Here is a 16827-nt window from a genome sequence, read left to right as displayed (position 1 = left end):
GTGAGAAAGCATCAGTGATGGACATCACTAGAGAAGTTCCCAACTGCCAGTGGACAGGGTTGGAACAGCTGAAAAGAAACTAAGATACAAGCATCCTAATGTTGATGAAAGCAGAAGTGCACCTACATGAGGGTATGGGAACCCAGTGAAATGCTGGAATGACACATACTTACTGCCTTATCAAAACTACTGTTAATTGTCCTATTAAACGCTAAAACTTTGCAGTAGGCACTCCTGAGGATCTAGTAGTAGCTTCACTTCCAGAAAAAAATACAAGGAGCAAATACCCACGTGCACCCGGAGTAGATGTGAATTTTGGCCTCCAAACTGTGGCCACCAGATGTTGATAAAATAACATGATTTTTAACTCAGCACACACCTTATTTATCAAGATACAACTTTCAGAAACAAGCACTGGAACAGTTCCACTAAGTACACACACTATATATTGTTCCCACAGTCAGTTAATTATATAGCTTAGAGGAAAAACCTCGTTAATGTTATCCAGTTTACAGAAAGTATCTACATTTATCAGTGGAACAATATCTTGTAAAAAACTCTTGCCTGATTAGACATGTCTTCCCTTTTACAGATGAAATAAAGCTCTGAATTTCAAATTTTGACCACTATCAACCGATCAAAAATGAACATTTGTAAGAATGAAGACAGAAGAATCAGAAATTAGCAAGACAGCATCATAAAAGATGGGTTATGCAAGGGTTTTACTTTTTATTTACAGCAAATATATTACAGTAAAAAAGCTTAACATGGCTCATATCATGGTTGTGTAAGGATGATACATATGCTTACATCAAACAGGTTTAATTTCCTTGGCACTAACTGAACCAAATGCAAGGATTTAACACAAAAATAAGAAACAGAACATTTATTAGGCAAACTACAATAACTGTACACATCTGCGACTGGAGTTTCAATGCAATCCAAAGAATACAAACAAGCCATCAGGATGGCAAGAACTTTTTCAATGGACACGTTTAACCCTCAAGACAAGGCTGTCTGGCACCATTTAAAAGTTGCTGTACTGAACACAGTAATCTTAAAGAAATGTCATAGATGATTAAGACACTGAAAATGCACTCACCACAGTGAAGAATCCCATTATTTTCATTATTTCATTTTTTACTCCCACAATACAAGAGTGTTAAAAGGCTGCATGGCAGACAAGCTGGATGCAACAGCTGGAGGGTTTTGCCTGTCAAGCAAAGCGACTTGCAGCAAGAGACATGCTTTATGCAACAAACCCGATGATATACAGCTTGTGTGGGTTCAAATAAGAAGATCTAAGAACAACAAATGTTGAAGCCTTTTAAGCTCTCTTCATTATAATCAGAATCCTGAGAAAAGCAGGGTCCAAATTACTCCAAGTGAATTTAGGCTCACTTACATACAACAAAATTGTCCAGATACATCAACAGTAGTAAACAGAGTTAATGCAGTGTTAATCTTTTTACATTTTAATGACTAGCTATAAAAACAGAAACTAGCATGTTCTAATCTGTTTACATTTCCTGAGCTTAGTTAAATCAAGAAGGAATGAACATTATAAAAATCCCGATAAGTCACCAATAAATTAAAAATGTACATAACCACTATAGCGTAAGAAGTCTTACAGTGCTCAGAGTGAAGTCTGCCTATCCAATACCATGGCCTTTCCTTTAGGACTCCTGTACAGGAACCATGCCATTAACTTCACTGAGATCCTATAGAATTGTAGGTCTTTTTTTTTTCTGCTCTCCAAGTGCCCTTCTAGCAGACTATGCAATAGCCTTTCCTAATCAAATCACACGAGAGCATTCAAAAACTGCAATCCTCTACTTCCAGTGCAGGAAACAATGTTCTCAGAAATGCAATGTGCTACTGCAGTTCAAATTTACTAGCAGCAGTTATTTGGGCAGACTCTCAGCTCCCGCACATAACATCCCTACATTGGCAGCAGGTTTAGTATCCTTTGGGGGAACAAACCGATGAAAATCTACACAGAAGACTGGAGGAAAGACCCTTAGCAATAAAGAATTCATCTTGGTGGTTTCTTTAAGAGCCAACAACTTGCATTTGAGAAAAGCACTCGACCTACATGAGTCATACACGTGTTTATTTATGCATGTTTATTTCCTGCATAGAGAATAATGTGTACCTTGGAATAAAACCCAAGCTTTGAGAATATACTGAGAGTATGGGTATTTGTAATAATCCTATTGGCAGATTAATTCAAGCCCAAATGCTCAAACTCAACTGTCTCAAAGACTTGCAGAGCATGAACTTTGATAAAACAAAATACTTTTTAAAAAATTGTCCCCTTCTAGCATGATTTTTAATTTACGGTGTAGATAAAAGAGAGGTAGTAAGGTTTATCTCCTCAGTATCATTTTCTGTGCAGTATTTATAAAGTATCAGAAAAAAATCTATAGTTTTTTGGTGAAAATGCCAGCTTTTCCCCTAAGAGTTACATGGAACCTCTTCTTTCCACTGAAGTGCTGCAAACTAAGTAACTGGATTCTGGTTCAGAAGAGCTCTTCTTCCCATTAGCCTCACTGCGTCTTATTTGCTACCAAATTCTGCTTTTAAGAAGTCATTGCAGAAATACTCCTATACAGGGCTCAAAAATATCTAGCAGATACAACCTACCCAACAAACTACATTTACCAGCCAAATAATATTAAGTCTGCTCCTAAAACAAGCACTCGCTCTTGCTCTACTTATATGATCCCTCTTAGGCATGCTGCTGAGAGGGACAGAAGAAGTATGGAAGGCCATATGGCCCTTCCCCTCTTTGGTGATGACCACAGCTATGAGCATCACCGTCGCTCTGGCTGGCAGTAGCTAGCGAGCTTCCTAAGGCAGCTTCTTTTCCTGCCACGATCCACCCTCCGCAGCGGGAGGATGGACGGCGCTTTAGTGATGAGCACTGCTCAAAAAAGGGTAGGAAGGACGAGCGGACCAGGAGAGACAGCTTAACAGAAATCACGTTGGTAAGATCAACATCCATCTTTCCCTGGTGCAAGACGAGCCTGCAGCGCTACAGTTTTCATGATTGTCACCAGACAAGGGAGAGGAATGAAAAACATCTTGGGTCCTGCAGCTGCGGTCGTCAAGAGCGTGATCCAGAGCGCAGTGCATTTCCCACCGAGCCGAGAGCCTCGGACCCAGCAGTGCCAGGGAAAGGCAGGTCAGAGGCAACGGGGTGGGATCTGGCAATAGGGGCTCCATCCCTGACCCCTGCTCTCACAGCATTGCGAGAGCTGATGTATCTGGAAGAGAAGGAGCTGCCTGTTGACGTTTTGGGGCGCACAGGGCCGGAGCTCCAGCATTATTCACGTAGCAGCGACTGTTCAAGCGTGGGATTTGAGCCATGAAAGTCAGACTGCTGCACGGTGACCTTTTATTTACCCACAGAAAGTTAAATAAATTACATTAAATTAAATTCAGCCAAAGCAGATGCTAGCTTATTTATTAAAAAGCTCAGCTTTCTCTTTCCTTCAACTGCTTTTAGAGACAGGCAGCTCTTGGGAGCAGACCTTCACTCTAACTCAGTCAGACAAGAGCAGCTCCACAGAGATGGCCAGAGTGACTCTCCTGCAGCAATTCCAGCTGCAACAAGACCTGGCTGTCCCTAGGGACGCCCAGCAAAGGCATGTGAGCACAGCATTGTCGCTGGCTTTCTCTCTACCCTTCTTGCCTCATCCAGGTCTTCTCCCTCTTTCCACGTAGACCGCATCGGACTTGCAGTGGAAGATGATCCTTCGCTGCCAACGTTGCCTTCTATTGTCCTATCTTTTAAGAAATCTATGAATTTATTAATATAAAGAAGTATTTACTTCATTTCAGAGAAACCGTTTCTGCCCTGCAAATATATAACTTGTCATTAATTTTTGATAGGCTTGGGTAAGGAAGCTTGTGTACAGTAACAGGGTCATGTTTACAATACAGGTTGGAAATGTTTTCTTTCTTTCGGTTGTAGCATTATGAGACAACTAATGCTTCTGTACTCAAATAATCAACAGGCACACTTCTCGTTTTTACCTGTTCTCCTATCCGTCCTTCTATCTGCTCCCTTTCAACAGCATGCCTAAAAGCAGCTCACATAAATAAGAGATGTGTTGCTTTCAGCCACACATGCTTTATACACAGTCTATTTTGTCTCTTCTCTTTTGTTCTCTGGAAACATTACTCCCATTAATTTCACCCTCAAACTATGATCCACCAAAATAAAAAAAAAATTCAAGTACAAACCCAAACTTTATTGCTGGGTTATGGGTCAATGTAAACTGACCAGAGTCAATACCAACCTAAAATTCGCTTTACAAAAGTAAGGATTGTTCAATTACATTTGCTGACCATAGATAGCTTCTTTCACTATTCATACAGTTTGGAGACTGAAGATTTGCTGGGAACATGACACAGTCTATGTCCTTTGGAAGTAAATGGAACTAATAGCCATCGTCATCATCCATATCACAGCCATAATCTGAAACACACAAAGACAAAGGCATACAAAAATGCATATATTCCAGGTAGATGGAAGATACAACAAAAGTATCACTACTTTCAGGTTGTTTTCCTGCTGTGTAACTAGATGGTAAGTTTTGCCTTAAGCAAGCATTTTAAAAATCATGTATTTTCTTAGGGCTAAATAAAAAGTTCTTGCATGTACTTTCCTCAGTGAAATAAAATTATTTGTAAGCAAGCATGTGTAAATATCTCTTCTCACTTGTCACTGGACCCTCATTCAGGAATACTTGGCACCTGGATATGTGAAAGACTTGGTTTAATTTAGAGGTTAAGGTGATCAACCCTGATTGTCACAAGTAATTTGGAACACGGTGGCTGATAAGCAGCAGCATATATTTACAAGTAGGCACGGTTCTCACTAGACGTAGCCACCAAGAAAAAGGCTGGCTTTTTTATATTATTCATGGATTTATAGGCTGAAACTGCAAGAGTTCAGAGATAGCTCACAGTTCCTATCAACATCAAAGGAGTCGTGCAACAAATCCTGACCAACGCATCTGACTCGGATCTCCTGTATCTACTTAATCCTAGAGGAACAACTTAAAATTTTGCCCAGATTTTTTTATCCCGTCTTGTTTTCTAAAACAATGCCAAGTGCAAAGACTGTGTGATGTGTGTGTCAGAAGGTGAATCTGTGGGTTTCTAACACACCAATTTCTCTTCTTTGTGCTTCTGAATGTAGTGAAACAGGTATTTTCTGTTGCTTAGCTGAACCTATGGATAACTATTACATACGAGCATTCAGTAAAGTTGACCTTTATATTCCAAATCCAATACAGTGCAACATTTCATCCAAAGAGTCAAGCAAATGCTCAGAAGCAGAATTAAGCGTAATCTATAATAATTTGTGTAGAATGGGTGAAGTTCACCATCTGTAATTCCTGCAGTCGTTCCAGACAGACAGGTCTAAAATCCATGAAGAAAGCAGTTAGAAAGGAGTTATTTGTTCTGCTGAGCGGCTCTGCACACCTGCGTTTGAATTCTGGGAATACTCCTTTCCTTTTTATTTTTTTTTTAAACTCTGATTTTTCAGCTGTCGTCCAGACCAGACAGGGAGTAGTGGAATGTTCTCAGAATGGTTTAAAAATAGTAACATTTACAAAGAAAAAAAGCTCAGTGACCTTTATTCTATTTTTGTGGGGGGTTTATTAATAAACATAGACCCACCCTCCCCCACATGGGTGCTTTTTCTTGGGAACATTATTCTAATAATAAATGCAGGCAACAAACTGTTTTTCCTACTGTTCAGCAATTATTTTCCAGTGGAGAAATAATTTAAAAGCAACAGACACTTTTGTGAAATGTATACATACTGTCCATGAAAGCTAAATTAATAGTACTGGAAAGATTTTTGCAGTAAATATCATTTCAGTAGGAAACTTATTCCCATCTTGCTTTTTCACAGCCCATAATTAGCAGCTCTCATTTTAGAAATATTTTTGTATATTTTCAAAGCTTAACTTCTAAGGGGAAGTTTTTAATAAAGGATAAATGTGGATGTGTCCAGTTAGGAAAAACCACAGCGGAGAGGATACTGCCTTTTCCTGCCAGCAAAGAAACCTAATTAAATGAGTGGCTTTGCTGGGTAACCCACAGAAATTAGTACACATCTGTGTACCATACAGCACGTCGCACGCTATCAAGGCAATTTCTGTACTTGGTGAAGATCTCTTTCCTCCTAACACTTTCCCCAGAAATGGAGTGTGACGATTCGTTTTGTTTTGAGCCGGACAGCCACGTCTCGAGGGCTCACGGACAACCTGGACATCACTGAGGAGGCAGGCAGGAGCAGGGCAGCTCGGCTCGGGAGGCAACGAGCCCCGAGCATTGCTGATGGAGGGTCACTGACCCACTAATCCCTCAGATCCACATTAAGAAACCTAATTCTGAAGAAGGCGTAACATCAGCTTGTTCTTGAGAAGCCCTCTTAGCCTAAAGCTCGAGATGCAGAGTTTTCTCAGGAGGAGTCCCTAAGAAGACCAGGTTTCAGACAAGGTTTCGGACTCCCGGCTTTCCCACAGGAATGGGCACTGCCGGGAAGGCGGCAGGAGCTCTGCATGGGATGAGCCGCCGGAGGACAGGGACAAGCAAGGCAACCCTGTCTGTCCTCAGCCCTGCAACAACGAACCCCACAGCACCAGCAGATGGCAATTTCGACAGCATCCCAGCTTACCGTTTCCTCCCATTAACTGCAAGGCGCTCATGCAGTGATCATCATCTTCTTCTATTTCTTCCTCTTCTACCTCTTCGTCAGGGTTATAAGCTACTGGGCCACTCTCCACTAGCACAGCTGCTGGTTTTTCTAAGTCAGGGGCTTCTGCTTGTGCATCTGGAAAGGTGACCTGCAAAAAAGAAGAGGGGAAAGTAGAGCAGCCCTTCCTTTCGTTCGGTATTTGTACACAACGTTGGCAGATTCCACACAGGGAAGCCCACATCTGGGGCTAGAGGCTTAGCTCCTCCAGGGCACATGAAAGTTGCTCAGTAAAATGTTGCCCGAATGAAAGTCAGGCACTAATATCCACAGTTTTCACATAATTCATAGCCAGGTAAGTGAAATATCCAGAGACAGTAACAGCAGAACAAGGATCCTCTTGCAAGCACAAGGTAAGGAGAAATTTGGGAGTGAAGGCTCCTCTGCAGAGCTCTGCAGGAAAACTTAACAACCTTTTCCTCATTGCGCTGGACTCACATCAGGCCTATGACACAATAACAATGTTATTGACACTTTAATGACAGCAAAAATGTATCCTTCAAATCAGAAAAAACCCAACATTTATTAGTTTTGACAGCTCTGGTTGGATTTATTTAGAGGGACAAATGAGCTGTGGAACAAATAGCACTCTTTAGACAGCACTTAATGTGATGGCAGAGCACTAGGCTGATAATACACGCCAGCACCTGTAACATTACTTATGACATTTATCAGAATAATGCTCTCCAAACACTAACTTGGGAATTGATCACTGACAGGACCCACTCCCAGTTGCTCCAAGGTTAGGCAGGACACAGCAGGGAGGGAGAGAAAGGGCAACAGCACAAGGAGACAGAGACGAATTTGGAGAAGGTAATATTGTCTCCGGTTCATTAATGACAGATCTGGGAAAGGGGCAGGAACCAGCAACGTGGTCTGCCCCAGCACAGCCCAGGCTCCGGTCTCTCTGGAGCTCCCACTTCCATGGTGTGCTCAGTCCAGGGCTCTACCTCCCTCTCTCATCCACGGAAGAATCATCCCAGGAGCTTTATCTCCACCAGCTTTGTAACAGGGCACTTTTCACCTCTGTTCTGTACTTGGACTGTTTGGGGTTTGTACACTACAGCCTATGGCCCAGAAAGACATCCCATTAGTGGCAACCTGAAGAACATTAAAGATCAACCATTAATGCCGCTTTACCATCTAAGCAATTTTGAGAAGGCAATACTTAACAGTGCCTGTCACTAGTCAGCAGTTATCAGCACTGAGCGTCGTCTCCCCTTTTGGGAAAGACAGAAAAGACTGGGACCGCTTCTTTGGGAAGGACAGCAGTGAGGTGCTCCTAACAATGAGTGGTCCAAAGGAGACCAGGAAAACCCAACTCCTCTGGTCCCTACCACAAGTCCTACAGTACTCTAGGTTTTAAATTACAGTATACAACCACGTACTGCTGCATCTTCTCTAATTCTATTGGCAGTAAGTTCTGATTCAGCGTTATTAATTTATTTTTATTTATTTATTTATAAATGTATTTACTTGGGATGCAGTAACTCCCAGAATCCCTGTAACTCCAGGCACTTTAGAGATGCACCATAAGAGAAAATCCCTGTACCAGAAAGTTGATAGTCTAATTATTCAAACATCAAAGCTGTTCCTGAACTTGTCATATACCATGACAGTCAACCCAAAGAATCTGCCTGAGTTTTTCAAAGTCATCTAAGGGTTTGCTCCAATAGCTCATTAATAGGGCAAGACACCCATTAATTTTAATAGAAAATCAAGTATTTAGATATTCGGATCACTCAAAGACAGGTTTTCATGATTTTTTAATGCTCAAATTAATCACATTATTTAGAGGAACTTCCCTCCAGTTTATTTTATATTTCCTACCACTGCTTTTGCCTCTAGAGTGATCAAACTGAGTCCATCTAGGTTTTCAGTATAAGCAGAAAAAGACACAACAGTTTGAGACAAATCAGCATCATAATATATATCAATTTATATGCTTAAAAGTATCCATCTGCTCTGAAAAAGTGGGTGAATATAAAGGAGCTACAATTGAGTCATTATTTTTTAAAATTGCACCATGCTAATTAAAATGTGACCTTCTTCTAATTATCATGTCCACTTCCAGACTGCTATACTTCTAAAAATGTGCAGAGTTTTCTAATGAGCATAGCAAAAGAAGTGAAAATGTACTTCCCCAGGCAGGATATCAAACCGTTTCTGAAAATCAATGGGTTTTAGTCATTTTAAAAATAAGGCAGTCAAACAACACCTTTAAACAGAACTTCCTGAATTCACTTCCAGACATTCCGGACTTGACTTTATGTACGGATGGGCAACTGTCAAAGCATGTTAAACTACCCAAGGTAACTGGTTCACTTTCTAAAGAGTGTCAGTGTCACACGTTCACGGGAAAAAGAAGGAGGACAAATACTGTTGGTGTATTAGAACAGACTTTTTAGATATGCAGTAGACAGTTATTTTACCATACACAAAATGCATATGTCTACTCTGTACAGTGTGAAAATAATAGCGAAATAAAGCAATTCTCTCTGTGACTTGATAATAATCACAACCCCTTCGGCAGAAAATGCAGGTGCACAAAGCCACCCAAGGAGGGTTTCTGGTGTTGGCCAGTTACTAGCACTAACTTTTCTATGGCACTATTATATTTTCAAACTAAACAAACAAACGAACCAAAGAGTAATCCATGCTATATAGGGTAAGCTGTCACTTTGTGTTTCCTCGCTGGTCTCCTGCAGAAGCCCAGCCCTTCCCTTGGGTCAGTGCTGGCTGCACAGAAGCAGCATTTTGCATCATCCCCCTTTTTCACGGGGATGGTCCGAGTGCTGGGAAACAGGCACGAGTTCTGCCCTCTCCTACTTCTCCTACCCCCTTGTGTGATATGTACCTTTTCGGATGCTTGCAGGGAGTTTTCTCTTTCTGCTGTCTAACCAGGCGTTATGAGGCTGTGCTAATGTTACTGATGGATAAGTAAGGGCAAATCTTGGTTGGAAAACAGGCAACTTTAGCTTTGCAGTGTTTGCAGTAACCAGCTCCCGGTCTGATCAGAGAGACAAGACTCTCATTTGTTTTGCCCACTATCTACCACATAACCAGAGCTGGGCTGAGAAAGGCTTGTGGGAATTTCCAAACTCAAACTGTTGCCCTAGGAGAAGTGCTGGACTTTACATACCTCTTCAGTGGCAGCCTTTTTAGCAAGCTGTGTTGAAATCAAGGGTCTTAATCTGCAAAGAAGGAAAGAAGAAATGGTGAACATCAGAAAAGTTACACCACACACAAGAGTTTGACACAGAGTATTCACTCCCCAAACAGTAAAAGCACTTTGCTAGTGTTATGTTGTGTAATTACTTTTTTAAAGATACAAGATAAAGAGTGGAGAGCCACCGACTCCACAATAATTAATACACACATTCCCTTGTAAGCGTCTGCCCCAATTCAGGATAATAAAAAAAAGATGCCAGTCAACAAGCACAGTAGCAAAACCTCATCTCAAACGGCAGCCCCAGCCCATCCCAAAGGTCTGTGAAATAGAGGAGTTTGTCACGTATTACAGAAGTCAAAACACAGCTGATTTTTTGGAAGAATGCAGACATGACAAAACCGAGCCACACTGAATTACTAAGCACCAATCTGCAACTGCTTCCCTGTATTTGATGATATATACAGGATACCAGTAATATTAGACACACAGGATATCATAATCATCACAGGCGAAATTCTAACCTCCAGCTACAGAAATCATCATCAAAACCAAGGGGACCCTGCATACCTTGAATGAGAAATGACAGAAACTGAACATAAACATTTTTAAAAATTCTGCATCAGATAAGAAAAAGACCTGCATATTTGGGGAAAAAAGATGGATCAGTATTACTTTACAGCTAAGTGTTAAATATTGTTCTTTCTGAAAAACATTTCACAGCCTGTTGTCTACTTACTGCCATGAAGGCTGTTCTCAATCCATCATTTAGTGTTGCTTTCTGGTCTCTCCTCCTCATCTAGATGTATCTAGTCAGGAAGAGGATGACTTGTTTTCTACTGAAACACTGCTCAGACAGCTTCTCAAGTACGTCTTTTAACTAAGTCTAGGCAAACAACTTAATGAATACCAATTTATGTCTCCAGAGATATAGTCTTTTATGATAAGCAGTATCTTTCCTCTCATTTTTCTATTAGCCATTCCTCCCTGTTAACACACAGATACAGGTTGTTTTCCTACTTATTTATTTATTTCAAATAATCAGCAGGAGGAAACAAAACCCCAGAGAATGAGCAGCAGAGATTCAGATCATTATCTCTGATGGAGAAGACAATATTAAAACACAAGATATTGGCTGAGCTCCAAAAAGGTTCAGAAACTGGTCATCTCTGAAATGCTTTGCAAGAACCAAAAGGCATATCAGCAACTGAAGTAGTCCAAGGTGCCTCCTTACAGAAGATCTAAACAAAAAGAAGCCATGGGAATGCTTTAGGAGCAGTACCACTGAAGGATCCAGAACACATTATTCTGCTGCAGATACTTCTTGTCATATGTCATAACTTTTCAAAAATTTCAAGAAAGAGATACTCTTGACCCACATAAACTATCTATTACTTACAAATCCTGGTGGCCTTCTGGGCTTAGAGAGAATGTATTTGAAGGCATGGACACACTCCTCTCTATGTGCCTGGCCTTCTCTTTCCTTTATCTAACCTGAATTGTAGAGTTTTCACAGAATCATAGAAACATGGAATGGTTTGGGTTGGAAGGGACCTTTAAAGGTCATCTAGTCCAACCTCCCCTGCAATGAGCAGGGACATCTTCAACTAGATCAGGTTGCCCAAAGCCCCAACCAGCCTGACCTTGAATGTTTTCAGGGATGGGGTATCTACCATCTCTCTGGGCAACCTGTGCCAGTGTTTCACCACCCTCGTTGTGAAAAATTTCTTATTTCCTAAAATTTGAGACTTACCTACCTACTGTCAATCACTGTTTTCCAAAACACCCTGTTTAGGTGCTTACAAAAACATGAATGCAGCAATGTCAAAAGGTTATGTAGCCGAAGAATGCTAATTACCAAACAGGTTGTATTTCATTGACTTGACTGAAAAAAACCCAACAGGGGTAAGAAATGAAGGACTTTTATTTTAAACCTGTAGTAGTGATTATTGCAATTAACATTGTACCAAAGATAGCACCTATTTCCTACTGCTACCAAAAGACATCAGACCTCCCCGGAGCACCCTGAAATCTTTCCTGCCCCCAATTAAAATCAAGCTGTTGAGTAAGACTCACAAGGTAATCAGAAACTGCTGACATTTCTTTTAGAGAAAATTATACATGTGCTCACACAGTGAAGAAAACAATCACAGCTATAGGAAGCAAAGAGTAAACATTCCAGTTTCATTTTAATTAAAATGGTCCCCTAAAGAAAATAAAAATTCATGCTTATGAAAAGCCTATTTGCAAACTTTAGTGCTAAATCCAAGAGCCCTTCTACACCATTTTTCAGCAGCGAGTGATTCTCATACACAAGCTGAAATTAAAGCTTTATTTCTGCTCCATGATAATTGCTCACAAAGTGTACATCTTCACTTCATTACTAGAAATATAGCGCTGCCATTCAATTTGAGCAATACAGTTTCTCTCTCAGCATAACATCTAATGTATCCAAAAGCAGCGGGTTGGATTCTGCTCCCGCTCTGGCTGTTGGTTACCTGCTGCAGTGCAGATCTGAAGGGGTCACTCACCCTGTGGGCTGAAGAGCCCAGCTCGCTGCACTTCGGTACTATGTGCTACCTACAAACACTAGCAATGAAAACTGAAAAAAAAAGGTAAAACCATCGCAAAGAGAGACAAAGACTTATTTCCCCCCTGAAATAATGTCCTTGATTAAAATTATATAAAAGTTATAAATATCTAAAAGGAGAAGTTAATTTCTCTCCCTTGGCTCTCCTTATGGCTATGGAGAACCTTACTATTACTGTACAAAACCATTTAGGAAGGTTTTATAGTGGGGTTTTGGTTTGTTTCTTAAATGCCCAGATGCCCTGACCTCCTTAAACCAGAGCAGCTGCTGCCACACCAGCCATATGGAGCAATAAATTACTGGCTGCCATGGCTACAGATACCGGGCTCCTTCTGCTGTCTGGCTGCACCACAGAGGGGAGAAAAAAGTGTCTTCATGAAAAAGTATGACTGCTTTTGAGGCTGGGATAGGCCTGAGTATTAATGATCAAAAAAGCACCTTGAAAAAACAAGTAACAAGTATCTTACCCAACTTTCAATGTGCATGACTCAACCTCATCTGTAAAAGGCTGCGAAGGCACACACATGCACATATTCACTATATGGGAAAAATCCTGTCCATCACAGTCCAGTTTGAATTCAGGGTTGCCAAGTTCCATAAATATCAATAATATCCTATATTAAGATATGATCCATATATGCTAAAGCACCAACAGTCTCTGTTGAAAATGTAATGTTGCAACTGGTCTTCCCAAATGTTTCAGTAGTTGTTCACTATGATGACTTCTAGTTTGGGGCACTTTCTTTATGAACTTTGCAAATTAATACGGTACCTTGTGGGAGGGAGTAACAAAACAAGCAACTTTCTGAACAGCAATGTGGTCTGTAAAAAGGGGGAAAAAAAGATTTCACACAGCCCCGAGTGTTATATCCACATTTCAAACTACTTCAAAAATTATGCAGATCTACAAACGCTCATGTCAGCCAACACACGTAACACTGGAAGCAGATAATCTTGACATGTTTGCAACAAAAACTAATGGCATGGTACATGGCATCAGAGGCTGCTCCCTGCTGAATCTGCTCCGCTCTCAGTTGAGAAGTGCATGATAACATCTAGGCTTGTCCTCCAGCTTAACAATTTAAAAGAAGATTCAATATAATAGCTCCTGACAGTGCTGGAGATCACACAGACTGAACTTTCAAAGTGAGCAAATTCTCTGAAAAACAAGCTGGCTGTGACAAACAACTGTTTTTATTTTGCTTATTATTTAATAACAAAAGATTACACAGCACAGTACATAAAATAGAAAAGAGCACTGCGAAGTAATAAAACCACCTCACTTGCATCAGGCTGTTCGCCCACTAAAAAGGTTTACGATACCATAACAATCTCCTCAGTGCAATCCTGCAAGTAATTTGGAAACTCACCCAAAGCTCTGTTTCTTACTGAATTTTAATTTAATCCATCCAAGTAGGGAACATCTTATTGCTGCTTACCACCCATACTAATTTTATATGCGGATGATCCCAGAATACGCGATGGAAAGCAGAGATACAACAGAGCCCACAGCCACAAGCCTGCAGTGTAATTATGCAGGTCAGCTAAGACAAATGCCCATAAAAGCTATATATCCATACCACAGGTCCTTCATACGTATGCCACTTCAGTGACAGAAAAAGCTATTGAGAAACGATTTGGCGAGAGACCGGTCAGGTTCTCCACGCTGGCTGAGATCCTCCTCCCACCTGAGGCCAGATGGTTTTGCCTCAGGAGCTCAGTTTACCAGACATCTGTGTGAGAAGGAAATTAATATAAATGTTTACCCCAGCTAAGAGTGCCCTTTAATTAAGTACCGTCAATGTTATCCTTACCGGAAAGCTGGGAATTACCTCTCTGCAAGGATTTAATGCTCTTGTTGAAAACACAACAGCGTCAGGAGATACCAACCCCCTGTTCTGCCATCAGGTCAGGACAAAGGCGTGATCCTCCCAGACTCAGACCACTGCTCTTTTCCACAGGGCGAAACAGAGACTGCAGTCATGACCGTGACCCCGGAGCACTTTAGGGTTTGCACATCCAGCTGCAGATCCCACCGTCTTCTACATCTGCTTCTGGCCGAGAGCCGCGTGCTCACAAGAGCCGTTCCCTCCCCTAGAAGGGAAACTGAGGCACATGGCCAAGGCCACGGCTGGTTGTGACACCAATGAACGGCCGCATGACGCCGTGAGGACAGGGGCTGGGGTGTAAGGGTGCACTGTGGCACACCAGAAGCAGCCCAGATACAACCATAGACATGCTGCAGAAAGACGAAGCATCTCTGATGCTCATACCTTGAAACTCACGTGCCTCAATGTGAGGCAGGCAAGTATTTTTGGCTTTCTGAAGGCCAGGCTGACCAGCCCTTCGCCCAGCCCAGCTCACCACCAGTGTGAAAGCCCCAAGGAGTTTCCCTGAATCACCGTCCCCAGTGACAGGGCTGCAGGGACCCCAACCAACGACCACAAGACACCAAGCGAAAGGCGCGTCCGCATGGCGATGAGCTCAGCTCACGCCTAGCGAGGTCCCTTGGAATTGGCTACCCCCAGCGCTGCCAGCTGTGCAAATGTGACTGACGGAGCAGGCGGCAGGTCTGAACCCTCCTAGACACCGTCAGACACATGGGCAGCAAGGCTTGGATGCATCGAGCGTGAACTCCACCAGCTACACCAACACAGCCAGCTCCTGTTTTCCTCCTGTTTCTGAGCAAGCAACGCTACAGAAAGAGCCATTTCAAGCAGAAAAAAAAAAGCAAAGCTGAAGTGACAACAAAAACTAGAGTGAAATGAGAAATTGTTCCCACTTCTGATTCCCACTCAGCCCTCTTTCATGCTGGATCAGAGGAGCTTCGCTTTCATCAGCACAGCATCAGACAACGCAGCGCTGAGAACATCTTCAGTGCTAATGAGATTGGCCTCTTCTAGCAAATGCCCAGGCTTAAGTATCTAGGGACCAAAGCTCGCAGGAGTAAACTGGCAAAAAATAAGAACCTCTGTCATTCACTAAAGGATACATTTATCAGCCAGAACTAAGCACCTATGTCAGTCATCGATGTGCTTTTGAAAAGCGGGAACTTTGCTAATGGATAGTGAACTAAACACCTATTTCAGGCTTTTCTGAGAGAGGCAGAGGCCACGATATCTGTCTTCAATAACCCAGCTCAGAGCGGACAATATTTTTCTGCATAGCTGCAGCGCTCATTCCTCAGTTAGAAGCTGTAAAATAGCAACTTGCTGTTCTTTCCACTGACTAAACCAAAAGATTTTCAACAAAAATGAAAAGAATGAAATCTAAGGCCACCTTATTGGGACCAAATGAAATTATGCTACTGCAGCAGATCCAAAACAATCTCTGCACATATCTGCTTCTAAAGGAAATTGCTGCAGACCATGGGAAATTACAATTGCTCCAGGACAAGAAAGGCTGACTGATCTAATATTTCTGGTTGACACACCTTCTTCCTGGGTTTGTCAATAAAGATACTGATGAGCTCATCTCTCCACAGGTCAGGAAGATATTAGTTGAAAATATGTTATTCTTTTCACCATGGAAATTTTTCCACATGAAATGATGGCAGCAAGGCAAATCTGCACCTTGCTGGGAAAAGCTACTTAAAATAAGGAAGCTATGAAGCATTCTAATGAAGGTAAATGAGTAATCATGATGGTCTCAGTTAAGCAAGTCTAATGACAGTGTCATTTTTAAAACATGGGCGTGAGACAACTCATGTGGTGACAATCCAAATAGGTCTAACTACCTTGTAGCACGGGCTTTCAAATGGTAACAGTGCTGAATGCATCTGTTACGGCAGAAAGCACCATTATTAGCAGATAAGGCAAATATAAATAATTTTAAAATCATGCTTGGAACTATAGTAACAGAAGTGAGATTTTAAAAGTTAAATGAACACATTATCATCTGAACAGAAAGATTACTCTATTGAAAAGGTCTCAGCAGTAGCACTGCCATTGCTGTTGCTGGTGCAAATATATTTTTCTAGACTCGAGCAAGGAGAATTACAGATATTTGCTTTTGGACAGGTGTTTTGATCAATCTCAACCTCATAAAAACAGCTAATGAGGCAAAAGATGAAAAGAAAAACATCTTAGTAACCTGCAGTCTCTGAGAACAATCCACTGAGATTGTTATACCCAAAGGTGATGCCAGATTTATCGTTAGATCTTCCCCGTTGACATTACAAGGACAAAAATCATGCTAGGCAAAACACTAACTCACCTCTTCCACCACCTCTGACAGCATACACCACTGTGCAAATTAAGTTTCTCTCATTCGATTATGCAGGCAAAA

At 41.5% G+C, this 16827-nt stretch overlaps 1 protein-coding gene across 3 annotated transcripts in view; it reads right to left on the bottom strand.

Moving 5' to 3' along the window:
• Positions 1 to 705: 705 nt before the first annotated feature.
• The window catches only part of BRF1 (BRF1 general transcription factor IIIB subunit), a 174018-nt gene continuing 157896 nt past the window's right edge, over positions 706 to 16827 (bottom strand). For all 3 annotated transcript variants that reach the window (XM_069783268.1, XM_069783269.1, XM_069783270.1), the window contains 3 exons: positions 9924 to 9975; positions 6704 to 6872; positions 706 to 4486 (listed from right to left, as the gene is read on the bottom strand). In XM_069783268.1, coding sequence (XP_069639369.1) covers positions 4449 to 4486; positions 6704 to 6872; positions 9924 to 9975 — 259 coding nt within the window. In that variant the 3' untranslated portion in view covers positions 706 to 4448. The remainder of the gene's footprint in view (positions 4487 to 6703; positions 6873 to 9923; positions 9976 to 16827) is intronic.

The sequence above is a fragment of the Haliaeetus albicilla genome, chromosome 5, assembly GCF_947461875.1.
Source record: "Haliaeetus albicilla chromosome 5, bHalAlb1.1, whole genome shotgun sequence".
Lineage (NCBI taxonomy): Eukaryota > Metazoa > Chordata > Aves > Accipitriformes > Accipitridae > Haliaeetus > Haliaeetus albicilla.
Note: the sequence above shows the minus strand (reverse complement) of the source record. Positions and strands in the feature narration are given on the sequence as shown.